Source organism: Vespa mandarinia, chromosome 13 (assembly GCF_050613455.1).
Source record: "Vespa mandarinia isolate Hongniang chromosome 13, ASM5061345v1, whole genome shotgun sequence".
Classification (NCBI taxonomy): Eukaryota; Metazoa; Arthropoda; class Insecta; order Hymenoptera; family Vespidae; genus Vespa; species Vespa mandarinia.
Window position 1 is genome coordinate 1,728,850 of NC_140822.1, and position 26,151 is coordinate 1,755,000.

Consider the following 26,151-nt stretch of genomic DNA (forward strand, 5'->3'; position numbering starts at 1 on the left):
ATCACGTTTATTCGTTTCTATTAATCATAAATTCTGAATTAATTAAAATTTAGCACGTGAAAATATATCCTATATAAAAAGACGTTCAAATGGCGATATAAAGATGCCATTGCGGTGTTAGTTTCCTTTAATGGCCGCCAGGCGACGCTGACGTGGCAACGCACAGTTCCCTCTCTAGTTACTTTTTCAATGTTCATGACACGCATGATATGCACATGTATGTATTTAAACTTTGTCAAGAATTCAATCGTAAAAGTTGGTCATACTGATACTACGTTAGAAAATATCAGAAAAGTGAAAATGGCAGTTGAATGTGGTATACGTATTTTATTTTATATAATTTTCTCTATTTTCCTGTTAAATTCATGCGACGGTGCAGCGACAGATATTGAGTTAGATGCTAAAGCTCAATTATTACATAGACTTGATAGTTTAAATCTCCTTCTTTATACATTTTTGTTAATATTAACTGTATTAACTATATGGACATTCAAGCATCGTCGACTAAGATTCCTCCATGAAACTGGTCTAGCTGTCATTTATGGTAAGAATAATACATTTTACCATTAATCAAAACATTTAATTGTTAATTTAATATTATCATCAATGTTGATTGATATTTAACAAAAGAGAAAGAAACAATGCGACGAGTGTTAACAAACGTTAAATATACTTTCAAATTTTATTGTCAATTTATTGTCAAATGTCATAGGCATTGAGATGATTTGCGGTTTATGCGAAATATAAATATTTTAATGATACCATTATGTAATAAGGAACAACAAAACTACGTCGTAATTTTCATAGATTCCATCATTATTGTCCCTCGACATTTTTATCCGTATATATTTATTTATATTGGATAATTTTTATTAAATCTTTTCTCTCTCTCTCTCTTTCTCTCTTTCTCTCTCTCTCTCTCTCTCTCTCTCTCTCTCGATTTTTAATGATATCATTGTTAACAAAATAATCGATATTACAATTTGTTATAATAATAAAAATTTATTGTCGATATAATATTAGAACTATAATTATAAATCAATCAATTAATATTTTTTCTTAAAATTGTTGATAGAGCATTGGTTTTTTTCATTTATATATTCCTTTTTTCAAAGATCATGTACTGATGCATCAAGTATTATTTTCAATCTTATATAAAAGAGTAAACAATATTTTGTCATTGAATCATAAAAGGAAATGTAAAACAAAAACAAAAAAAAAAGCAGAATAATATACTTGGTTAGGTAATAGATTGTATAAGTCATTTTGCATTTCAACATATTATATAAGGAAGAATATAATTGCTCCTGTATTTTAATATGTGTTCATTGTATTCATTGTTCAGTTAAACGTTTAGTGCCATAAGTAATCTTTGTAATTATTATATACTGTTGTATTTTGTATATATTGTATATACATATATATATATATATATTTTTTTTTTTTCAGGGTTGATCATAGGAGCAATCATTCGTTATGGATTTACAACAAATAGTGCTATACTGCATATGCCAGTTGTACCAGATAACAGTAGTAAATATAATCAATCAGTTCCTCCAGATACATTATGGTTGCGTTTTCCTGAAGACAAAGGTGGCGGTGTAATTAAAAATGAAACATTTGCTTATACTTTTCGTGGAGAAATTTATAAAGAGGACAATGAGATTGATTTGAAGGTAAACTTTTATAAACTTTGAAAATATTTTATTATAATTAATATTATTTATTTTTATAATATATCTCGTCTTTATTACAGGCTACTTTCGATCCGGAAATATTCTTTAATATTATACTGCCACCAATAATTTTTCATGCTGGATATAGTTTGAAAAGGGTAAATAATATTAATTAATATTTTTATTATATATAATAATATAATTAATGAATAAATTATACTTATTATATATGTATATACTATTATATTGTTTCAGAAATATTTCTTTAGGAATTTAGGAGCAATTTTAATGTATGCTTTGCTTGGAACATCAATATCAGCATTTGTCATTGGGTAATTATTCATAGTATATGATTCTATGAAATTTATTGTCTCATTGATGTACTTGAATTTCTTTTTAACATTGTTTGGTCTGTCTGTTTTTTTTTTGATAACTTTATTATCCATAGGTCAATTGATTATATTTATCTGCTATCTGTACTTAAGTTATCATGTTAAAATAAATGAGAGAGAGAGAGAGAGAGAGAGAGAGAGAGAGAGAGAGAGAGAGAGAGAGAGAGAGAGAGAGAGAGAGAGAGAGAACAATACTTTGTAAACATGATAGTAAAACTCTCATTGAGTATTCTGACCTAATTAGTATGAATCATGTTTTTCTTTTCAGAGCATTGATGTATGCCTTCGTACAATTAATACCACATCTTTCTACATCATTTACATTTTTGGATACTTTGTACTTTGGTGCTCTGATATCTCCGACAGATCCGCTAACAATAATTTCTATTTTTAACGATCTGCATGTAGATGTTAACTTATATGCTTTAGTATTTGGAGAAAGTGTACTTAACGATGCAGTTGCTATTGTTCTCAGTGGGTATGTATATGTGTATATATATATATATATATATATTTTCTTTTATTTTTGTTAACATTAAAATTTTTTCATTTTAATATTAATTTAAAGTATTAAATACAAAGAAATATGTTGTACCTTCTTTTCTGTTCCAGTTCAATACAAAATTATGGTGAACGTTACCAATCTGGATCTGGGGGATTCGAAACGGTAGCATTCTTTCAAGCATTTGGCGATTTTGTTTGTATTTTTAGTTTATCCTTATTCATTGGTGCCACCATGGGATGTATTACTGCATTGTTAACCAAATTTACTAGAGTTAGAGATTTTCCACTTTTAGAATCGGCTCTATTTGTCTTAATGTCTTATAGCACATTTTTAATTGCTGAAGCTTCAGATCTTACAGGTAAAAAAAAAAAAAAACGATACAAATTCTTTTTTATAAAAAATATATATAATGTTACATTGCAATTTTAGGTGTGGTCGCTGTTTTATTTTGTGGCATTTGCCAAGCACATTATACGTATAATAATTTAAGCCCAGATTCTCGTCAACGGACAAAACATCTCTTTGAATTATTAAATTTCTTAGCTGAAAATTTTATATTCAGTTATATAGGCGTTTCGATGTTTACCTTTCCAAAACATCACTTTGATCCAGGCTTCATCTTTGCTGGCTTTGTATCCTTTTTTAAATCTATGTATATAAAATTATAATATGTATATAATTATGTATGTAATAATATCCTTAACTACAATACAATAGCTTTGTGCTCTCTTAGGACGTGCTGCAAATGTTTATCCATTATCATTCATATTGAATTTAGCAAGAAAACCAAAAATTTCAATGAATTATCAACACATGCTTTTCTTCGCTGGTCTACGCGGAGCCATGAGTTTTGCTCTTGCAATTAGAAATACTGTATCAGGTGCTAGACAAGCCATGTTAACTACGACAAGTTTAATTGTGATCTTGACAGTAATTTTACAAGGTGGTGCAACGACTCAATTTTTAAGTTGGTTTAATATACCGTAAGTATGGTATAGTTATTCGATATTCGTTTTCTTTTTTTTTTTTTTTCTTTTTTTCTTTCTTTTCTTTTTTTATTTTTAATACTAATAATATTATCCTTATTTTTCCTTTTTTTTTTCTTTTTTTTTTCTTTTTTTTTTTTTTTTTTTTCCTTATAGGGTCGGTGTAGATGAAGAAATAGAAGGTTTATCACAAAATGGAGTACGTAGTGTAAGTACATTAAAATTTATTCAATCTAATATAATTTTGTGTTCATAGCTCATAATGTTGTTATGATATAATAAATCCAATATTTTAATAATGTTTAAATCAATAAATTACTTCGTGTGATATTATAAATATTCGAATGAAAATGTTCCTTAAATTGTTTTATTTCATTTTTGAAAAAAAATAGTTAAAGAAAAAGGAAAAAAATAGCTTCATATAATTCCATGGAATTTGCAGCTAAAATACACGTGATCATTTTTTACATTGATATTTAAAAAAAAAAAAAAAAAAAAAAAATAGTATTGCTATTATTGTCTAATCATTTTTAGTATACATTTTTTAATATAAAATTTGCTTATTATCATATAGTATTTCATTTGATAATAAACTCTAGCATATTTTTTTGTTCTCGCCCCATACGCTGTTGTAGATCTTAGTAAATCTGTAAAATACAGTTGTACAAATTACAATACTTGTTACAAAATATATATGTATAGTCGTGCAATGTATACATAACTTAGAGAAATATAAAAACTTGTCCTTTAGAATTCAATTATTAAAATGTAGAAGCATCTATGCATGACAGCTTTAAATTGCATCATGTTTACATTATTCTTTCATTGTATCTTATTCATCCAGGTGTACAATTCACTGGACACCATGGAGGTGTGTACTATTTCATTAAATTTATATTTCAATATTATTTCATGCGTATAAAATCATAACTTTTATATTTATCCCAGATTGTAGAATTATACATGAAATCCAAAAGTTCTTTTTAGATTCAGATTTTTTTTTTTTTTCACATGCCTAAAATCATTGTTGTAGAATACATTATTATAGATTGTAAATTTTTTAAATTCTTTATTATTATTAAAAATCTTTTATGAGTTTATTAATTATTTATAGATCTTAATTATTAGGATAAAAAAAAAATCTGTTCACTTTCATATTTTTATTTCATTTTAACAGCATGTATTAGTTTTCTTTTTTTTCTTTTTTTTTTTTTAATTTATTATTATTATTATTATTTTTTTTTTTTTTGTTTTGTTTTGTTTTGTTTTTTACTTTTTCATTTTTTATTTTTGTATTTTTCCTTTAATTTCGGTTCAGTTACGCAGCATGCAGATAACATTATAAAATTAATATCTTATTAATATTTATGGATAATTGCACTTTTAATAATTAATTTAGAAAATACAGTTGTTTAACTTGCTAATATTGATACATTGATAGTCTGGTGGCGAAGGTGGCTTTGGCGATCTGGACATGCGTAGGGAAAGAAGTCCTCCGGTATGTTTGCACAGAGATTTAAAGGTTCTTTGCAATTTTGTGAATATTAATAGAATAATAATTATATCGAATAAAGTATACAAATCTATTAATTATTTAATGCACAAAAAAATAACAATTACCAATTAGATTCATGAATACACACGCACATACACAAAATTAATATTGAATCTTATTGGAATAATTAATGAAGTTAATTAAATATTTCATGCTAATTTACATTTTGCATGTGACAGTTATATATATAACTAATAATTACAATACATACAATAGATTAACGTAATAGATTAAAAATCTTTCTACAATAATGCTGCTTCTTCACAATTTTCAATTATATTATTACACAATCATATTGCAACATAAACTTACGAAATAAATAATTACTTAAAACGTTTGCTATCTGCATGTGCTTTTTATTTTATTTAAAGTTGTTACTTTTGTTATCCATTCTGTATGTCAAGGTAGTGATACAGAGAAAGTAAACAAATTTTTATTAACAAAATGTGTGTATATATATATATATATATATATATATATATATATATATATATATATACTCCAAATGAGATTTAATTAAAAAAAAGTACTTTTAACGTGCAATCTGAAAAATTGTAGTAAATTGAAAAATTTTTTTTTTAAACTTGTAACTCTTTCAATATCTTTTATGTAAATATATATGTATATTTATATATATATATATATATACATACATACATACATACATACATACATACATAACTAAAGAATCAAAAGATAAATGTTATGAGCATGTTTTAATGACAAACAACATAATTTAAATGTAACAATCAACGAAGCGATATCCGTAATATAAAATTAAGAAAGGACTAATTTTTATATTTAAAATAAAAATTATATAGAATTTTTAAAGAAACGATTTGAATTGTATGATCATATAGCGAAAATATTTTACAACGTAATACTTTATAAATATTGCATTAATTTTAATTACAATTTAATGTATGAAATAATAAGTATTAATTATTTTTATAACTTAGAAGAAATTTATTATATAATCATACAGGGTGGATAACAAAAATGTTATTCAAATTTCACAGTATAATTCTATGCAGGATGGATCAGTGCCAACCGGTGCAAAACCTAATGAGAAAGCATTGCTCGCTAGAATATGGGGTGATTTTGACACACGATATATGAAACCACTATTAACGCACTCCAGGCCTACCTTGTTAGAAACATTACCAGTGTGTTGTGGTCCGTTAGCAAGGATTCTTACAACGACACAACAAATGACACAGGTATAAAATATATGTTAAAGATTTACGTATATAATTATTTAAATAATATTACTCTCCTTTTTTCTTTCTCTCTTTCTTTCTTTCTTTCTCTCTCTCTCTCTCTCTCTCTCTCTCTCTCTCTCTCTCTCTCTCTCTCTCTCTCTCTCTCTCTCTCTTTCTCTCTCTCTCTCTCTCTCTGTCACCTTCTGTTGCATTAGGATGATGTTTCAAGAAAAATTGATTCAGATTCTGACTTTTGTCTGGAAGATCGTGAAATGGAAAGAAGAAGGACAAACGTACAGCCGGTGAGTTTCCATCAACCTAATCTCAATTACACAGTTAACCCGTGCTATCAACCTAACAGCACTGATGTCACTAACTTTGATGAACCATACGTAATTCTTAACTTACATAGAAGATAGAAATAACACAAGAAATCTTATTTCTAATATCTCTATCTAGCCTCTGTAAAAATATGTATTTCGCGTATATATTTTATGTATCAGTTTCAATGGGTTTGCGTTTCTGAAGCCACATTCATATGTACTTACTACTCTACTAAACCTCATTGTTATCCCATAAGACTTTTATACATGAATATTTAATTAACATGTACAACACAAGTTCTTAATTTTATATGGAAGTATCAGAGAATCAAAAAAAAAAAAGTAATAATAATAATTGCTTCGTTTTTCCTCTTTTTTTTTCGTTTTCTGTAGATAAATAATATTATATTCTACATAGATAATTTATTAATTAACGTATCCACGACTCTTTCATATAAAATGTGTTGATAAATCTATATGCATGCGGGACTAACTTTTCTATTTGGGCAAGAAATGGTGATATACATAATCAAGTTTATTAAAATATATAGAAAATGAGGCAAAAAATTAAGTTCGTTTAAAATATTTCCATCTTTTATGATGATATTAAAATAAAAATATAAATTCTATAGTTATATGAATATAACTATACGAATCAATATCTCAAAAATGATAAAAGTATTTTAAACGAATAAAATTTTGATCTCTACCTTGTATAAGGTACTATTTTGCACTAAAAGATATTTTTTATGAAAATATTCTGTGCATAAAAAAAAAGAAAAAAAAAAAAGAAAAAAAAAATAAAAAAAAAAAAATAAAAAAAACGTAGGCATGTACTAATCGATGCTAAATTTTTTAATACTAAAATAACATTTCGATTAATGGTAATGTTTTAATAATCATACAAAAAAGAAAAACTACGTATTACCATGAAGAAATGTGTGTATCACTATTTGGTTTATCACATTTCACTGTATATTTATCATAGCAATACTAACGAAATATAGCCATATATATATACATATACATATATATTTATACATATATACATATATATGGTTATAAAATACATATACATGATATAACAATACATTTATTGAAAAGCCATTGTAATTAAGAAACACATATAATATCTGTATGTTTTCTGATATGATATGTTTTCTGATAAATGTAAAGTCCTTTTTATTGGTAGCTTGCATTATAAATTAACACATGGCTTGTATTAAAATGTTAACGGATCAATATTTATTTGCCTATATATTGCAATATTTATTTGTTTGTTTTTATAAATATTTAAAATTATTGCTATCAAAGATAAATATTTTATCTTATACATGTATATATTTTATTTCTGCATCTAGAAAATTATGTTTAATGTCTCTCGATGGGGTGGGAGGGGAAGAAAGAAAAATATATCTTTTGTCTTGATGTAACTAGAGCATTTCGCCGAAATTGCTTTATAAATGCTTTCAATTTATTTATGCTTCTGTCCAGTGGTTTGTCAGCATTTACAAGCGACTTATTATAGTTCACATTTGATTGCGATATTAACGGTTTTTTAGAGAAAAAGAAATCATGATGATGATGATGATGATGATGATGATGATGATGATGATGATGATGATGATGAGGATGATGATGATGATGAAGACTTAAGAATCATCGGAATGGAAGGATTTATTCCGTTACGAACATTATAACAGCAAAGAAGCCAATCAAATAATAATTTTTTGATCAGTTAAATTTTAAGTGATTTGCAATGTGCAATTCAGAAAAAGTAATTTAACATTTTCTTTCAACTAGTATAAAGAATTCTCATTTTTTCTTTTCCTCCATTTTTTCATTTGATCTTTTTTTTTTCATTCATTTTTCCTTTTTTTTTTTTCGTTTATTTTTCATTTTATTTTCTTCATTTTTTTGTAAAGAATAATGAAAATAATATTGATAGAATGGATAAAAAAATGATTCGATAAGATTTCTCTCTTTCTCAGAGGCGAAAACATTTTCAATGATGTAAATGTTGAAATATACATGATTATCAAGTTATTTGTTATTTAACATATAACTGTTAGACTTATGTCTTTGTCAGCTTCCTGAATAATAGTACAAGCATAACATTGATATAAGTTATATAAAAAAGAAAAAGAGCAGTAAATAATTTAGTCATTAAGATCTTTGTCTGTATCAGTAAGCATATATAAGTATACCTTGTGATTTTTGAGAAAGTATTAATACGATAGGTAGTACTGAACGTCTAAATGTTCTGGTGTATATACACACATTCTTCTTCTTTTATATTCTCTGTATTCAAATATTCTTTTTAAATTTGAGTTACATAGAAGTCATATATAATTACACTGAACATTAAACATAATTTTCCATATATTTATTGTTAGTAAAATATTTCCTAAAATGCAGTAAGTCTTGTGTGTACGAGAGTTTATCGATTAAATTAACATTTCTTATAAACAATTTTAATGTTGTTCAGAAGTAGCATTTAAAAATATCACCCTGTTTGAATAATTAAAAAAAGTAAAAAGAAAAAAAGAATGAAAAATTGTTCCAAGAAACTCTAGTACACAGTTCCTGCTTTACTTTATATTATTTCTTTTCTTTTTTTTGTTTGTTTTTTTTTTTTTATATTATTATCATTTGTTTTAGAGATTTTGACTGAATTTAATCTTTTTTCTTTTTTTTTTTTTTTTTTTTTTTCCTTTTTTTTTCTTTTTTATTATCTTTTTTTCTTTCGTTCTTTTTTTCTTTTTCCTTGTTCTAATCTAATTTATTAATAATCTAGTTTATTAATATTTTCGCATGCCGCCTGATAAAAATAATATCTTTTTCATCTCAGGCTTGAATATCATGCAAGGAATGTCATATAAATAGTATTAATTTATACACATTTGCATTTTTTGCTATTTGATTCTGTGTCAGTATCAATAATTCAAACAGATTTCTGTTGCATAGAGAATCCTCGAAAGAAAGATGCTTTTACAAATTTCATGTAATGATATGTTGTACGAGAGCAATAACAATACTTTTCATGCAAATAATTACTTTTAATAGTTAGTAAAGATTTACTATGCTATTTCTTTGTATTAACATTTTCTCTCTCTTTCTCTCTCTCTCTCTCTCTCTCTCTCTCTCTCTCTCTCTCTCTCTCTCTCTCTCTTATGATATGCTTCTTTAAGTTGCATAAATAACAAGCTTCTTCCTAAAATTTAAGTAAAAGTTGCCCATGAGGTTTTATCATAATTTTTGTATTATCGACTTTAATTGTACACGATATTTATATTTTTAATTTTTATCCAAATTTTATTAATTTTTTTTTTTAACGTTTAGACAGTATCTAGTAAAAAAAAAACTTTGATAATATAAAAAGATTATTATTTTGCGCAGTTATTAATATAATAACAATGATAATTATGTTAATTATGAATTTATAATTAATATAATTCGTCGATAATCTCTCGTTTTATTATTATTGTTTATATACATGTTGACATGTATTTTTTAAGTATATAAACTATTTACGTTTGATTCTTCTGTGATACACATCAATATTGTGATTGTAAGAAATAGTAATGAACTAAAGATCTAACTTGTTTTTTTTTTCTTTCCATATATTTTAATTTAAGCAGTATATTTTTTATTTTGATTTCTTCACAGACAAACATATGGCGTCCAACACACAATACACATTAATGAATATGTTTTTTAAATCTTCTGTCCTTGATAATATTTATTTATGCGATTAAATACACCTATATTATTAAGCATTAGGTAATGTCTGGTTTGTACATATTATATATTTGATTTAGTCCTCTATGTTCGTAAGTGCAATTATGTGAAATATAATAAAAATGAATTATTTTATTTTCCATAGTATAATAATTTTAATATGTTAGTAAGTATAATATCTTATTGCTCATTTAGGCTTAATTGCACAATAAATTGATTGACGTTAATTATAAAAATGAAAACAACTAGACATTATCTTAACATTGATAATGAAAATTTGTTATTAAATTTCTTTAAACAAACGTTGATAGAACAATTATTATACTTTTTTTGTAAATACAATCCTTTACACTTCACGTTCGCTCTGTGGAATGTGAAAATGATTATGCTGATGTATGTGGCCAATGTATAATATTAAATAATTAATAAGAATTTCAAGTAAATTCTTGATGTATTTAATACTTTGCGGAACAGCTGGGAACAGTGACAGGAGAAGTTAGTCCGGGACCACTACCACTGCACACACGCGTCGCCCTGCCAGGTTTGATCGGCAGACATTTATAAAAATTACATAATATTGAAAATTACTTTAATCTCTTGCTAATATGTATTATTGAATATGCGACGGACAAATATGTTATTTTAATGAATCCATAATGCTTAAACGATAGGAAAGTTCTAATGATTGCCAAAAACACTGCTTATGTCCAGTCAAATTTTTGTTGGAGAAATTTTAAACTTATATTAAAACTATTTCCTAAAATGATATATAATAAAAAAAAAAATATATATATATATATTAGAATAAAACTGTAATAAAAAAAAGAAACTGGCATAAACGTTATTCCTAATACACCATTTGTGTATCAATTCATTTTAATTATTCAGTGGAGGTCCTGGTATACTTTTATTATTATATAAAAATCTTTTGCATATATGTAATAATATTCTATAATCTTATCTGTTTAATATATAAACATTAAAATGTGTCTAGATGTGAAATTAAATCTAAGTTTTTTACAAAATTACCATTCAGCAAATTGATTTTGCTGTTAAAAAGGTGATCATTTTTCTATGTCGAGTGCAGGGCATTCTATATAACAAGATACACAGTAAATACCTTTTACATTATAATTTGTTTATTATATATGATACATTTTATACATATAAGATTATGATAGATAAATTCGTTCTCCGACTTGAAACAATGTTAGAAAAAAAAAAGCATTAGTTAAAAGTGTAGGAATATCATTTGTAAAATGTATCAATTTTTGATCTGCATATTTAAGCTAATACATTAGAGTTGTGAACATTCTTAATAATACTTCAACCACGGTGAATATTTTTTTGTTTTTTGTTTTTTGTTTTTTCTTTTTTTGTGTGTTTGTTTTTTTATTTTTTTTTTTTATTTTCTATTTTATTTTATTTATTTTTTTTTTATTTTATTTGTTATTTATTTTTTTTTATTTTATTTTATTTTATTTTATTTTATTTTTTTTTTTTTTTTTTAAAGAAAGTATATTAAACTAGAAATAAATGTAGTAATAATTCTTATATATGATATATAATAATTAACTTTGTTTTTTTCATATATGGATAATATAACTTAGATATTAGTGTAAATATTTTTTTTTTCTTTTTTTTTTTTTTTTTTTCTTTTTTTTTTTTTTTTTTCTTTTTTTTTTCAGAAGTAAAAGATTCTATTCGTTATTGACAAAAATGAATATGTAAAACTTATAAAGTGATAAATGCAAATATATAAATTGTTAATTTTTGATGTTGGCTGTGAACATTTACACATAGCTTAAATTCTAAGTGCGAATATGTCGGAAACATATTTAATTTGTATTCTTTTTATAAATGATTTTCAATTTCCTATATAGAAAGTTATTTTAATATACATTACACAAGCCAATGGTCAATATGCCCTTAGCGCATTGTACTTCTTTTCTTGTTTATACATATAATTTGGCATGCAATTGTCATTATAAAAATATATACAAATAATAATGTTGTGATACCATGTACTTCATTATGTAATGTTTAATAAAATGTTTGTAAAAATAAATAAGATTGTAAACGATTAGCGTGGTTGAATTTAATCGTCGAATTAAATGGTTTCGTTTTTAATTGCAGAATCATTTAATCACTTGACTATCAACGATTTGCCTCATTTTATCTGTAACAGAAAACATCGGACCATGTCCAGGTACTATAAAATCAGCAAGATTAATTATACGAGAGCGCATGTAAGATTGAACTTTTTGTAAATCATTTTGACCGAGACTTTTCCAAATTAATGGATTTACAATATCCTCTTCCTTTTCAAACAGATCACCTGAAATAAATCTTAAATGTCAGAATGAAATCTTATGAGAATATTAATTATATAGTACAAAACTCATAATAATTATAAAAACAAAAACCTGTAATAGCGACGCAACTAGATCGACCATTAATATTAGTTTGAACTAATACAGTAATATCTTCTGATGTATGTCCTGGTGTTGCAAGAACTTTAACTCCCTCGCAAAGAATATATTCTTCTACAAATGAAATAATATTAATGCATGATATATATGTATATGTATATAATTAAAGTTATTTTTTGTTAATTCAGAACATACCATTTTTAAGATTTTCCTCATAAAATAAATCACCATGTTGTACAGAATGGCCTACAATGTGCTCTGCATTGGTAAATAAATTATTATTTCCAATATGATCAGGATGACTGTGTGTACATACAACATAATCAATTTCTGCTGGTGTTACATTCTCACGACTAAGAGCTAAAATCATGCGTTGATCGATTTTTTTTTTCCTTCTTAAATATACTTATATCTATGATTAATCGGCCCTTTGTAATAGTTACCTTCCAAAATTTTCTTCTGATCCCAAGCAGTCATAGTATCAACAATAATTAATTTTGGACCTTTTATTAAGGTACACGAACAATTAGCGCACATTATTCTATCATCCAATTGTTCGGAGTATCCATTAAACAGAACTTTAACTTCGCACATTGTGTTTAAATTATTATTGATATTAAAATAATCGAAAGGCGTATTGAGAAAATGATTTTTTCGATACTATAAACAATAGTTTGTATATTATAGTTGAATATAATTATTACGAAAGGAAAGTTCCAATGTATACGTGTTATGTATCGCGATGGAAAGGTTAAGTCGAACTTGATGCTTCAATGACCTGTATAAACACGAATGCACTTTGAACGATAAGACTTGAAAATAAATCCAAAATCAATTACAATAATGAAATTGGTAATTATGATTTTAATATTATATATATAATATTTTTTCAAATTATATATGAATAATTATTATCTTTGAAAGATTATTTATTATTTATATGTATATATATTTTCTTTTATTATTTTTTATCATATAGTATTGCTTGTCAAGTGAACCAACAAAGCCATGTCTTGTTCTAAGTTTCAAAGGAATCACCTTAATGTTGGATTGTGGATTAAGCATGCAATCTATTTTACATTTTATGCCATTACCTATGGTTCCTAGTGCAAAATTTAATTCCTTACCAACTTGGCTTCCAAGAGATAATCATCAAGATTGGCAAATTGAAGGGGTTTGTTTAATAAATACGTGTGAAATATATAATTATGTTCCAGAAAACATAAGAACAAAATATATGTGATTTCAGGAATTAAAAGAATGCTGTGGAAGAGTATTCGTTGATTCAACACCAGAATTTTCTCCACCTCTTGAAAAAATAATAGATTTTTCAGAAATCGATGCCATTTTAATATCTAATTATACTTGTATGCTTGCATTACCATTTGTAACGGAAGGTACTGGTTTTAAAGGAGTGATTTATGCTACCGAACCAACATTACAAATTGGAAGATTTTTTATGGAAGAATTAGTAGAATTTATAGAACAGACACCTAGAGCAACTTTGGCTAAGCATTGGAAAGAATTATTACATATATTACCTCCTCCTTTAGCTGATGCACTTAAGCCAAAATCATGGAGGCATATATATTCGTTGTCTGCTATAAATTCTGCTTTGTCAAATATTCAATTAGTTGGATACGATCAAAAATTGGTAATCGGAATATTATAAAAAAAAAAAAAAAAAAAAAAAAAAAAAGAAAAAAAAGGAAAAAGGAAATTTTACATATGCTATTATTGTATAATAACGTGATATAAAAATAAGTTATTTTTTTCCAGGACATATACGGTGCATTGACAGTTACGCCTATAAGTTCTGGATATTGTTTAGGTAGTAGTAATTGGTTGATATCATGCGATCACGAAAAGGTTGCATTTGTAAGCGGTTCATCAACATTAACTACTCATCCAAGACCTATGGAACAAGCTACATTGAAACATGCTAACATGTTAATACTAACAGGTTTAACTCAAACACCAACCGCAAATCCAGACACAATGCTTGGTGAATTGTGTATGACTGTTGGTAAGTATAAAGTATACATTTAATTTCTTATATACACATATATATGATATAATACTTATTGCAGCTATGACACTCAGATCAGGCGGATGTGTTTTAATACCATGTTATCCTTCGGGTGTGGTATACGATTTGTTTGAGTGTCTTAGTACTCATTTGGATAAATCTGGATTTTCACAAGTACCTCTTTTTTTTATATCACCCGTGGCCGAAACTTCCTTGGCGTATTCAAATATTTTGGCCGAATGGTACGATCGAACTATTGTAAATTATTCGAATTAATTATTTCATATTTATTAAATTAATTCGATTGTTTCAGGCTTTCAACAAATAAACAAAATAAAGTCTATCTACCGGAAGAACCTTTTCCTCATGCATTTCTTGTAAAAAATGCAAGACTCAAGCATTATACTTCTACGTACGCGGAAGGATTTAGTTCGGATTATAGGCAACCTTGTGTTATTTTTTGTGGACATCCTAGTTTAAGATTTGGAGATGCTGTACATTTTGTTCAATTGTGGGGTAATAATCCACAGCACACAATCATTTTCACAGGTATTGATAAATAATAAATTGAAATAGAAATTGATATTTAAAATTCTATATCCCTTATAAAAATTATTTCATTTCTATTCCAGAACCTGATTTTCCTTATTTGGATGCACTTGCACCATTTCAACCACTGGCAATGAAAGCAGTTCATTGTCCAATAGATACGTCTCTTAATTTTACTCAAGCTAATAAATTGATTAGAGATTTGAAACCAGAAACTTTAGTTATTCCTGAATGTTATACCCAACCGCCAATAACTGCACCACATAGAACGGATCTTGTTATTGAACCTGTTGGAGTAAGTTTTTTTAATCAGTTTTTTGTTTTGTTTGTTTTTTTTTCGATAATTTTATATCCATTAAATAAATAATTTCGAATGTTTTTTTTCTCTCTCTTCTTTTTTTCTTTTCCAAGGAAAAACCATTGATTACTTTCAAACGAGGCGAAGTTATAAAATTACCTCTGAAACGTAAAAAGGGACGCGTATTTATTGAGCCCGACTTAGCTGGAAATATTATTTTAAATGAGATTAGACCTGGATTAAGTCTAGCATCGGTTACTGGTGAATTAGAAGTCAAAGATAATGTATATACAATAAAGGTACCAATAGAAAAAAAGAATGTCAATACAAAGAAAAGATATATATATATATATATATATATATATATATATATATATATATACACATATATACTCGTATATATGAAACAAATAAGAATTTTTTTTTATAATGAAATATTATCTGTATAGAACATAGAAGATAGACCTAGTTGTAAACGTAAAGGATCTTCAGGATCACCAGCACCAATAAAAGAAGAAATTCTTAAGGAAAGAAAGCACGAATATGGTGTATTGGATCCTCAAGAATTGCTTCAAAAACTTAATCAGGAAGGAATATTAGGTGCTAAATTACAACATAGTCCTACTTCTACTAGTATTCATTTGGTATTATCATTATAATGTCTCTTAATATCAATATTTGATTTTAACTTACCAATTAAAATAATTTTATTATCTTTTTTAGCAAGATGAGGATACTTTAATTCAAATAGGAGATAATTCTACGCATATCTTTTGTAATGGCGATCAAAAAATTCGAAGACGATTAAGAGCCATTATAATGCAGTGCTTGAAACAATTTTAAAAACTTGTATAAAATTGAATAAACGAAGGTAATATTTTATACAAATTATAATTTTATGTATCAATGTATATATTGTCCTATTTATTTTTATTTTTATCGACTAGTGATATTAAATCAATAATAATACCATATTATAATGTATAATATTAAATAAAATGAATATCTCATATTATTCATCAGGATACATTTGTAACTATAAGACAGTACATACCATTATCACTAATGTAAATTAGAAAATGGCAGTATATTATATAACGATTTTAATTATGACTGAATAATTTAAGATACTTCAGATCTCATTTTATTTTTCATAAATTACATTACAAGTACTATCTGTAATGTATTTATATGAGGAAATTAAATAATAAGCTTGAATGTACAATACATATATATATATATATATATATATATATATATATATATATATGTACCAACTTATTTAATATTTTTGTTATGCTTTAGCAGATCTGTTATCAATTTTTTTTTTCCTTTTTGACGATATTTTTTCTATCAAATCTACACACAATTCAAATATAATAATACTAATAATTAAGTAAAGATGAATAAAAAGAAAAAGTTTTTCCACACTATTATTCTATATTACTACTAGACTTAAATATTTTAAGTATCTGTATAGAAAAAATTCGTCGTTATATTTTGTATTTCCAGGTTTTTTTGTTCTCTTTTTGTAACTTTCATAGATTTCTTAATTAATACTAAGATACTACATTATTGTGCAAGATCTATTGCATATTTAACTGTATACATATGCTGCTGCATTCTGAATACTTTCTAATACTTATTGAAGACAATCATACAGTCTTCAAAATATCTACAAAAGAATATTTGTAGTATTATTTTTATAAAAGTAAAATGTGAAAAAATTCGTCATTGATATACAAATAGTAGTTTTAACATTATGACTTTTGTTATTAGAAGTCGTAAAAGTTCACATTAGGAAAGAATTTCTTTAAATTATGTATATTTTGTGAATACAAAAGAAAAACATATGATATTGTAATACTAAGTAATTACTCCGTCATGTTTCTTTGATGTAATGTTTCATATTTTTGACAATTATTTTTACGATATTTTGCTACTTGAACACAGTTTTTCATATCTGTGATTTATAATCTTATGTTTGTAATAATTTTTTTGGTAATAAACTAACATTACATATTCTATTAACATTCAGAGTGCAGCAATTTCTTGCCTACTTCGCTGTAGCAATACCAAGTGCAAGACCTACTGTAAATGAAGCTAAGAAGAAATGGAATTCTTTGGGTTTGAAAGATGAATCACCAGTTATAGAGTGATACCAACGTCTTGTACGAGATTCTCCATTCTTTAATAGTTGCTCTGCTTTATCTAATTTTTTATCAACGTATCTCTCGACCTGAAACAAGAAATATGTTTCTTAAACTGCTCATATATGTTTCTATTAATACATGATTTTTTAAAACGTTTCAATGTATCTTGGCAATGCATTGACTGAATTTTATTTTCTATTGAATTAAACAAATTATATTAATACGATTATAACTAAATAGTAAAATGAAACGATCATTGTATTACACCTTTTATTGAGATAGTGAAATATTATTATAATAAGTTAATTTTCTTTTTTTTATTTTTTTAACTGCAACAGTTATTTATCAATGTGATCTTTTTTATTTTTCCGAGACTTCTATTTAAGCGAATCACTCAAAATTATATATACTCATTGTTAACAAGGATTAAAAATTATTATAACATAGTAGTCTTATTTTTATAAAAATTGCAGAAGTCCACTTTCAAATATTCTTCGAGATATAAGATATATAAAGAGGAAAAAAAAAGAAAAAAAAAAAGTGAAATATAAAAATTAAAAAAAATAATATTTGTTCATCTTTCTCGAGATTTAATTTTCTTTTTTCTTTCTGGAACTATACTGAAATACCTTCATAAGTTTTATTAGAAAAATGATATTTAAATGAAAAAAAAAGAAAAGAAAAGAAAAGAAAAGAAAAAAAATGCCTTCGAATCACAGCATTGCTAATAGAAATTAGAATATACAAGATTTGTATCTTCATAGAAAATTTTGATGTTGTTTATTGATTCATGATGCAAGACCAATAATGAAGCCACCAAGGAAACTTGTTGCCACATACGAGTTTGTCCTCCACCATGTTCCTACCTATAAGAACACAAAATATACGTTTCCAGCAAGAATCAATCAAAGAAGAAACACATTCATAAATATTTTGATAATTTTCTTAGGTAAACATTCACCTTATCTATGAATCTAGGACCCTCTCCAGTCATTTTCTCTTCCACTTTGTCCGTTAACTTCTCAGCTTTGCTTTGAATTTTATCCCAATTGACTTTTATATATCCTTGATGCGCAGCTATCTGTAAGACAATAATACCACCGCCAACAGCCAAGGCTGCTACTTTTCCAACTTTCATAGTTAGAAAACCTGTCATCCTGAATAGTATAAGGAAATAAAAAAAAAAAGAACAAATTTATTATATAATATGGATTAATAATAACACTGTATATATTTTTTTACCATCCAGACGTTGTACCAATTATAATCTGTTTAGTGGCAGACTTTTTCCCAACGTCTCCCAAAATTTTGTCCAAACAACTTTTGGTCTCCTTGGAAATGTCTAAACTGCATATTTCTTTACTGGTGCCTTCCTTACTACTTTTACCAGCAGGAAGACTCATTTTGGCACTATAAATGTAGTATCAAAATATTAAAACGACAAGAAAAAAAAAGACAAGGAATTTTTTTATTAGACGAGTAAATTTAAGTCGTTATATTGAATACAATTAAAAAATTATGTTTATATATATATATGTAAAATGATATTCTGAGACTTGAGAATAATAACATTTAATATGAGACAATGTATTTCATTGAATCACGTTTCACGTATGAAAATCGATTTTTAAAAACAATGAAAAATTCTTACGACAAAAGAATAATATTTCATTTTCAATATTATTACCTTGCCATATTATTCCAACTTATTTTTTTTTCTTTTTTATCAAAATTAAATATAAAAAAAAAAAAAAAAAACCAAAAGAAGTAATAAATATCCTTATAAACTTTCGATCACGGAATAAAGAAATATATATCGATGACGGAGTTATCGACATCTATAGTAATAGAATTAAGTACCGACATATTACATCTCTCGAACGTAAAGGGAGAGAAAGAAAGAAAGAAAGAAAGAGAGAAAGAAAGAAAATGACTAACTATATTATACGTTCCCGGTAATAAAATGCATAAATAATCGAATACATTATTATTTATTATTATATATATATATTTCTTTTAATAATAAACCAATAAAGATATTATTGCCGTGTATTGGAGAGAAAGATTAAATTAAAGTTAATCTACCGTTTGTATAATTTTCTTGCTCCCAACGTGATCGAATTCTTAGACAATTTTGGCATAACACTCGTATGACAATATATATTATCAAAATTATGTAACGAAAGAATATTAAATAATTATTTATTTATTTATTTTATGGATTTTTTTTACGTTTTCTTTTTTCTAATTTTTTTTTTCTCTTTTCCCCTTAATTACACGTTTAGCTCACCTAGTTGATGAACGAACGACAATAATATTGCAATCGATATAGATTGGTATCACACGCGCGAAGTGACAGCGCTAGAATGAGACTTTAAGCGACCACAAAGCGTAGTTCGTTTTCAGGAACGTAACTGGACAACGTTGCGTTAGAACGTTGACTATGTTACCGTCGACGAGAAGCGCGGGAAATTTCAAACGACAGCTTCGATCCTCGGCAACGTTTTTTTACATTTTTTATAATTACGATAGGTTGTAATAAAGCGTTATAAAAAAAAAGAAAAAAAAAAGAGAGAAAGAAAGGTATCACGTTTTTTTTCTAACCTTTCGAAAAATGCATCCTATCGAGAAGTATTCGACAGCAAAAGAAAAGAAGGATCGAATAAAAAATGAACCAGAAAAAAAAAAGAAATGAAAAAAAAATTAGTAGAAAAAAAAAAATAGTAAAAGCAAAAGAAACGAATATAATGGATGTTAAATAAAGGATTAAGAAAAATATATATTATTTGTTTGGAGAAAGAAACGAATGAAAATGTATATAATAGAAATTGTAAAGATATTTATTATTTTTTTTAGATAGAGGAGCCAATGAACGCCGTGGAAATAGTCGGGTTTGGTCTAAAGCAACGGAGGGATTCGGTGGATTAAAAGCGATCCCGTGTTAAGACAGTCTTACGTCGCGAGATTCGTCGTTCTGGTGTAACCTGCTTGGCGCGTTCTAAAAGAAACGAAAATAAAAGAAAAGAAAAGAAAAGAAAAGAAAAGGAAAGAGAAAAGAAAAGAGGAAGAAAAAGGGAAGAGAAATAACTAGAAGAATGAGTTCTCTTCGATAGAGAAATAGAGGATGAAATACGTTTTGATAAAATAATTGGCAATACGATAAGATCGTTGTTACGAACGTCGATCGTTCGGCTTGGATTGCCATTAAAAAAAAAAAAAAAGAGAAAAAAAGGAGACAAAAAAAAAGAAAGAAAAGAAAGGGGAAAAAAAAAGAAATAAAAAGAAAGGAAAAAGAAAGAAAGAAAGAAAGAAAGAAAAAAGAGAAAAAAAGGAAAAATGTCTTCGAACGATATCCTTTAACGCGCCCGCGGTGTTTTCGTTTATATTTACCAAGTGTATATAAGAAAAAAAATGGCTCAAGAGACCGACGACATCAACTTGACTCCTCAAGAATTACAGATATTATCCGAATTAGACAGGTGATTCGACGATTAACGATCAATCCCAAAAGAAAAACCATTTGATTTTTAATCTCACGTCAACGTTTCGTTCTAATATCAATGATCTGAATTTTTTTTCTCTCGTTCTCTCTCTTTCTCTTTCTCTCTCTCTCTCTCTTTCTCTCTATGTCTCTCTTCCTCTGTCTCTCGCACTCTCTAATATCACGGAAACCTATCTAACCTTAACGTGTCTCATCTGACAGAAAATGGGCGGGTAATTCAATCGGTTATATCTATCTTCGATTTGGAACTCCCTATTTACCGAGCAACCTACTAACATCCTTTTCACCTTACTGTACTCCTTCTTTCTTTCCCCTTGTACTACATTTCAACTTTGTTACAAATCCGTTATACGAAAGGAAATCGATTAAGAATCTTACCTGACTTTTCATTTCATTTCATTTCATTTCATTTCATTTCATTTCATTTCATTTCATTTCATTTCATTTCGTTTCGTTTCGTTTCGTTTCGTTTCATTTCGAACGATACAATATATGATGATTGCGTATTTCGTGATATATATATATATATATATGTGTGTACGTGTGTGTGCGTGTGTGTGCGTGTATGTATACATATATATATATGTATGTAAAAAATATTTATTAAAATCATCACATTTCAAGTTCGAATTTTTCTTTTCGCGCGGCTTTGCTCATCACCTCTCTGAGAGTCCTTCGTAATAAACAAATGCCGATGATGTGATATGATCAATCTCACATTTGAGAAGCAACCTGATTTGTTCAACTATATTCTGACATTTCTTTGTGATCGTTTATCATTGAATCTGCCATGATACCCGCGTAAACATATTAGTTTCTAAATAAATTATTCTTTTAGTCACATTTTATTTGTCAACTAAGTATATATGTATATATATATATATATACATATATATGTATATATATTTCAATGATAAGTGCATTTATATTTAAAAAGAAAAAAAAGGAAAGTTAAAAGAAAACAGAAAAAAAAAACTAGGAAAGAAAAGAAAATTGGATTGAATTCCAAATTAATTTGGATATATGCTGGTAACTCTTAATCAATCTTTATGTAACATTGCTATATAGATATTGTTTAAATGAGTCTAAAGTTAAAAATGATATATTATAACAATGAAGTATATATATATAATATATATATAATATATATATATATATATATATATATATATATATATATATATATTTGGAATAAATGCATACAAGTCACACATGTCTTTTAATCATCTATGTTCCTACTCGTTTTGATTAAACCATTCTTGATTATATTGTCACTCTTTTGATTTTATTTTAACTTCCTTTTTGTTTCTTTTTTTTTTTTGTTTCTCATTTTTTTATAGCTTAATCAGTCTCACATAGTTATTTCTTTCAGTTAACTATAACAGAATATTTTTTCTTTCATGTGTATGCACAGTCGACAATTTGGATTTCTTAAATTGAATGCACCCGAGCAAACAAAGAGAAAGGCTTTGGTAGTGCGTGCAATTAAGTACTTAGAAAGAATGCTGGTCCAAGCGCAGTCAGAAAAGCAACGCAGAAAAGCGGATAGTACTAAATTAAATTCAGAGGAGTCAAAGGACGACGAAGAAGACAATGGGATTAGCATTGATCCAAAGACTTATTGTAAATTAGGTCATTTTCATTTGCTATTGGAAGATTACACTAAAGGTTTGTTTATTTATTCTTATTGATTTACGTTTGAAAATGTTACATGACATTTTCTAATTTAATTTTTATATTCTTACAGCCATGTCAGCGTATCAAAAGTTCTATTCGTTAAAAGGTGATTACTGGAAGGACGCTTCGTTTCTCTATGGACAAGGACTCGTTTATTTTCATTTTAATGCCTTTCAATGGTAAGTCTCTTAGCCCCATGTACTCTATTTTCTTTTTTTTCTCTCTTTTTTTTTTTTTTTTTTTTTTTTTTATATATTGTTTTTTATATACTCTTAATATCAATCCTATGCATGTCTTTAACATTAAAATCTTGACCTTTAAGGAGATAAGGGATAGCATTTGCACAGATGGAAATAGCGCTATAGAAAAATGTAGTCTCTCAGAAAAGTTGCTTGCCTTGAAAAGCAGGGGCATCGGCCCTTCGACGATGTATACACAAGGGTCATCGTTCTTTACCCCCTATTTACTATTTTTTAATTTTCAACAAGATTTCAATCGGTAATAAGGATAACATTTTTATCGGCAAATTTATCTTAGACAAGAACCGCGTCGATAATGATAATTGTCTTCTTTTGCTTCCGTCGGTTATATCTGAGTTCTTCGTTATCGATGTATGGGTAATAATTATGTCGATAATATAAAGCTTTGTAAGGTCCAAGTTACCGACCGTACAAAAAAAATATTTCAACAGATGTCGGTACTGTGATTTTGTCTACACAATTCTAAACTAAGGGTGGCCTACGTGCCAAGCGTTGTCGGATGTATGGCGACTAGGTAATGGCGTGGGGAGACGAATAATAGGCCAAACACGTACCTTCTTGAACGACTCAAACGGCTGAAAAAACGTTTCTCCTCGCACGTCACGATCGTGTACGAAAAACTGATATCAGTTATAAGGGCAACGTCCTTTCAAAGTATTTCTGGATTTCTCTTTTCTTCTTTCTTCTTTCTATCCTTTTCTCTTTTTTTTTTCTTTTTTTTTTTTTTTTCTATTAGAAAAAGAAATTGATAGACATTTCTGTGTAACTCTCAACAGACACATTCATATACACGTATACATATATGTGAAACGATTAATACTCTCCATTGAACTTTATTGAATTTCACATTCCAAACGTGAAAATGTATTTCTAATTTTTGTTATTGCACCTATTGTTATTATCTTTGACTAAATTGCTGACGTCACAACCTTCCATTGTATCTTATTATTTGCAATCATATTGTTAATAAAAAAATTCTTATCTGAATAAATTTATATGTACATATAATCAGTTTAAAGAATGATTTTAATCTATGCAGATGTTTTATATACATATATATATATACTTACATTTTTAAGGTATATTTTATTATTTAAAATGTGAGAAAGGAAAAAAAAATGATAGAGAGAGAGAAAGAGAGAGAGAGAGAGAGAGAGAGAGAGAGAGAGAGAGAGAGAGAGAAACTTTGATAATTGCATTAGAAGACTAAAACGAAGCGGTCGCTTATTGCATTTAATTGGATTGACGCTTACCAATCTCAAAGTTGAAATTCATGTCAATTAATCTCCTTAGTGTATATTATGCACGTTATACTTCGTCGTACAGGAACAACGCGATACGTAAATAACTTGGCGCACGTCATTTCCAAATTCGCAATGTGGGTCGTCTACGTACATATTTGAATTACTCATCAATTCTACCCCCGTAATAGTAGGGGTGGCATGCAAATTTAATTGTCATTTCAATATGGATATCAAAAGTGGTATTGTTACAGTTAACTGTCACACAGAGAATGGAAATAATTATTTAAATACGCACAAATATGACGGATGGCGAATTAGTAAAAACGATTTTCATTCTCTCTCTCTCTCTCTCTCTCTCTCTCTCTCTCTCTCTCTCTCTCTCTCTCTCTCTCTCTCTCTCTCTCTCTCTCTCTCTCTCTCTTCGTTATACGTTGTAAAAAAAAAAATAAAATAAACAAAACAAAAGAAAAAAAATTATTAAATAAAAAAACATACAGACGCGTGTATTTTTATCGGATAATAAAGGCTACTAATAAAATTTTGAAATAAAATTTCTTTCTCTCTCTTCAATTCGAACGAATGCATTTGTATTATCAACTTTAAATAAGATCGATGAACGAATTTCAACTCGTTTTAACATTTGAATCGTGATTATTATTATTATTATTACTTTTTTTTTTTTTTTTTTACGTTCGATATATCATTTCTTTTTCGTTCTCTTATAATTAGATTTCTCTTTTCATTTCCGGTTGTCATTTGCCTACATACATATATACATATATACATCATCCGATCGTAAGAATGAAATCATTTTAATTCCCATACATGTTATGTATAGATCTCTGTCTGGTATTGAAATTTTCAAGTCTTCTCTGTTACCTCTTCTTTCTTGTTCTTTTCCCTTCTCTACTTTTCTCTTCTCTTCTCTTCTCTTCTCTTCTCTTCTCTTCTCTTCTCTTCTCTTCTCTTCTCTTCTCTTCTCTTCTCTTCTCTTCTCTTCTTTCCTCTTCTTCGCTTTTCCCATTCTCGCTTTCGTTCGGAATGAAAAAGCGTAGCAAGCGGTAAATAGGACTGCGCGGAGTTGTTACCAAGAATAAGGGAAACTGAAACGGGTCGCTCGATATTCGCACAGCTTAACTACTGCCATCCCTGCTTTTACTTGCAGTCGCATTCTTTTAGTTACGAATTCGAATCGTTCAGGTCGCTTATTTCGTTCATTTCAAATCTCTCACTTTTTCTCTGTGTGTGCGTGGGCACGTGCAACACACATATTTCAATATTTTCAATATGTTGCATAATCATTTTTAAATGTATAATAAATATTTTTGAATTTGGCATAAGACGATACTGTTCACACTTATATAGGATGGGACAAAAGTTTTCTAAGTGATATATAAAAGAAGAAAAATCGATCGTTCAATCTCGATACGTTTTTGTAGACTGATTATTTTGTTTCTTTTTTAATATATAAAACTGCAACTACTAACTTAATTAACCTAAAAAGTCTGGAAATAGAATACTTAAGACTTTTTTTTTTAATCACCTAGAAACTTTTTCGGTCCACTCTATATTTAGATCCATACACACGTGCGAACACTGTTTCAATGTTTATCAATTTTTTTCTCTT

The 26,151-nt window shown here is 27.1% G+C and overlaps 5 protein-coding genes across 21 annotated transcripts in view; 3 read left to right on the top strand and 2 right to left on the bottom strand.

Annotated features, from left to right (window-relative positions):
• The first annotated feature begins 242 nt into the window (after positions 1-242).
• On the top strand, positions 243-11,218 carry Nhe3 (Na[+]/H[+] hydrogen exchanger 3). 11 transcript variants are annotated; one of them, XM_035871958.2, is made up of 14 exons: positions 243-544; positions 1,450-1,676; positions 1,757-1,834; positions 1,932-2,008; positions 2,337-2,546; positions 2,681-2,931; positions 3,003-3,205; positions 3,291-3,556; positions 3,716-3,767; positions 4,404-4,430; positions 5,001-5,057; positions 6,134-6,334; positions 6,532-6,618; positions 10,855-11,218. In XM_035871958.2, exons 1-14 carry the CDS (start codon positions 301-303, stop codon positions 10,942-10,944), a joined length of 2,070 nt encoding a protein of 689 aa, XP_035727851.2. In that variant the 5' UTR covers positions 243-300; the 3' UTR covers positions 10,945-11,218. The 11 variants fall into 11 exon arrangements, with proteins under 11 accessions (XP_035727851.2, XP_035727846.2, XP_035727855.2 ...); XM_035871953.2 differs by lacking the exon at positions 10,855-11,218 and adding an exon at positions 10,281-10,848; XM_035871962.2 differs by lacking the exon at positions 10,855-11,218 and adding an exon at positions 10,309-10,848.
• An 856-nt stretch (positions 11,219-12,074) lies between these two features.
• Positions 12,075-13,406, bottom strand: LOC118444087 (metallo-beta-lactamase domain-containing protein 1). 2 transcript variants are annotated; one of them, XM_085660901.1, is made up of 4 exons: positions 13,256-13,406; positions 13,008-13,070; positions 12,807-12,926; positions 12,075-12,718 (listed from the first exon to the last, which is right to left on the bottom strand). In XM_085660901.1, the coding sequence occupies exons 1-4, from the start codon at positions 13,404-13,406 to the stop codon at positions 12,519-12,521; spliced, it is 534 nt and encodes a 177-aa protein (XP_085517027.1). In that variant the 3' UTR covers positions 12,075-12,518. The 2 variants fall into 2 exon arrangements, with proteins under 2 accessions (XP_085517027.1, XP_035727859.1); XM_035871966.2 differs by having other exon boundaries at positions 12,082-12,718; positions 13,008-13,172.
• Positions 13,407-13,523: 117 nt separating this feature from the next.
• Positions 13,524-16,659, top strand: IntS9 (integrator complex subunit 9). 2 transcript variants are annotated; one of them, XM_035871965.2, is made up of 10 exons: positions 13,524-13,664; positions 13,792-13,986; positions 14,062-14,466; positions 14,592-14,838; positions 14,903-15,083; positions 15,155-15,390; positions 15,474-15,685; positions 15,802-15,987; positions 16,138-16,332; positions 16,412-16,659. In XM_035871965.2, exons 1-10 carry the CDS (start codon positions 13,656-13,658, stop codon positions 16,529-16,531), a joined length of 1,986 nt encoding a protein of 661 aa, XP_035727858.1. In that variant the 5' UTR covers positions 13,524-13,655; the 3' UTR covers positions 16,532-16,659. The 2 variants fall into 2 exon arrangements, with proteins under 2 accessions (XP_035727858.1, XP_085517026.1); XM_085660900.1 differs by having other exon boundaries at positions 16,138-16,288; positions 16,412-16,572.
• Positions 16,660-16,957: 298 nt separating this feature from the next.
• Positions 16,958-20,264, bottom strand: LOC118444208 (FUN14 domain-containing protein 1A). 3 transcript variants are annotated; one of them, XM_085660902.1, is made up of 5 exons: positions 19,927-20,110; positions 19,084-19,251; positions 18,803-18,998; positions 18,587-18,707; positions 17,801-17,927 (listed from the first exon to the last, which is right to left on the bottom strand). In XM_085660902.1, exons 1-4 carry the CDS (start codon positions 19,980-19,982, stop codon positions 18,630-18,632), a joined length of 498 nt encoding a protein of 165 aa, XP_085517028.1. In that variant the 5' UTR covers positions 19,983-20,110; the 3' UTR covers positions 17,801-17,927; positions 18,587-18,629. The 3 variants fall into 3 exon arrangements, with proteins under 3 accessions (XP_035728151.1, XP_035728153.1, XP_085517028.1); XM_035872258.2 differs by lacking the exon at positions 18,587-18,707 and having other exon boundaries at positions 16,958-17,927; positions 19,927-20,109; XM_035872260.2 differs by lacking the exons at positions 18,587-18,707; positions 19,927-20,110 and adding an exon at positions 20,132-20,264 and having other exon boundaries at positions 16,960-17,927.
• Positions 20,265-21,097: 833 nt separating this feature from the next.
• The window catches only part of Utx (Utx histone demethylase), a 55,405-nt gene continuing 50,351 nt past the window's right edge, over positions 21,098-26,151 (top strand). For 2 of the 3 annotated variants that reach the window (XR_014982919.1, XM_035872418.2), the window contains exons 1-3: positions 21,098-21,320; positions 22,758-23,011; positions 23,091-23,199. Coding sequence is in view for 2 of the 3 variants with exons in the window: in XM_035872418.2 (XP_035728311.1) it covers positions 21,253-21,320; positions 22,758-23,011; positions 23,091-23,199 (431 nt within the window). In the remaining variant the exon portion in view is untranslated. The remainder of the gene's footprint in view (positions 21,321-22,757; positions 23,012-23,090; positions 23,200-26,151) is intronic. The other variant, XM_035872420.2, reaches the window with a different exon arrangement.

Coding starts and splice junctions, on each gene's coding strand:
- Nhe3 (XM_035871964.2), top strand. CDS start 301: ATGGCAGTTGAATGTGGTATACGTATTTTATTTTATATAATTTTCTCT. Junction 545..1,449: donor TGGTCTAGCTGTCATTTATG/GTAAGAATAATA, acceptor TTTTTTTTTCAG/GGTTGATCATAGGAGCAATC. Junction 6,619..8,201: donor GAAGGACAAACGTACAGCCG/GTGAGTTTCCAT, acceptor ACGGTTTTTTAG/AGAAAAAGAAATCATGATGA.
- LOC118444087 (XM_035871966.2), bottom strand. CDS start 13,406: ATGTGCGAAGTTAAAGTTCTGTTTAATGGATACTCCGAACAATTGGAT. Junction 13,173..13,255: donor TCAGAAGAAAATTTTGGAAG/GTAACTATTACA, acceptor GCATGATTTTAG/CTCTTAGTCGTGAGAATGTA. Junction 12,927..13,007: donor TGAGGAAAATCTTAAAAATG/GTATGTTCTGAA, acceptor TTTCATTTGTAG/AAGAATATATTCTTTGCGAG.
- IntS9 (XM_035871965.2), top strand. Junction 14,467..14,591: donor TTGGATACGATCAAAAATTG/GTAATCGGAATA, acceptor ATTTTTTTCCAG/GACATATACGGTGCATTGAC. Junction 15,988..16,137: donor ATAATGTATATACAATAAAG/GTACCAATAGAA, acceptor TTATCTGTATAG/AACATAGAAGATAGACCTAG.
- LOC118444208 (XM_035872258.2), bottom strand. CDS start 19,982: ATGCCAAAATTGTCTAAGAATTCGATCACGTTGGGAGCAAGAAAATTA. Junction 19,252..19,926: donor GCAAGAAAATTATACAAACG/GTAGATTAACTT, acceptor CTACATTTATAG/TGCCAAAATGAGTCTTCCTG. Junction 17,928..18,802: donor GTCCTAGATTCATAGATAAG/GTGAATGTTTAC, acceptor TTCTTGTTTCAG/GTCGAGAGATACGTTGATAA.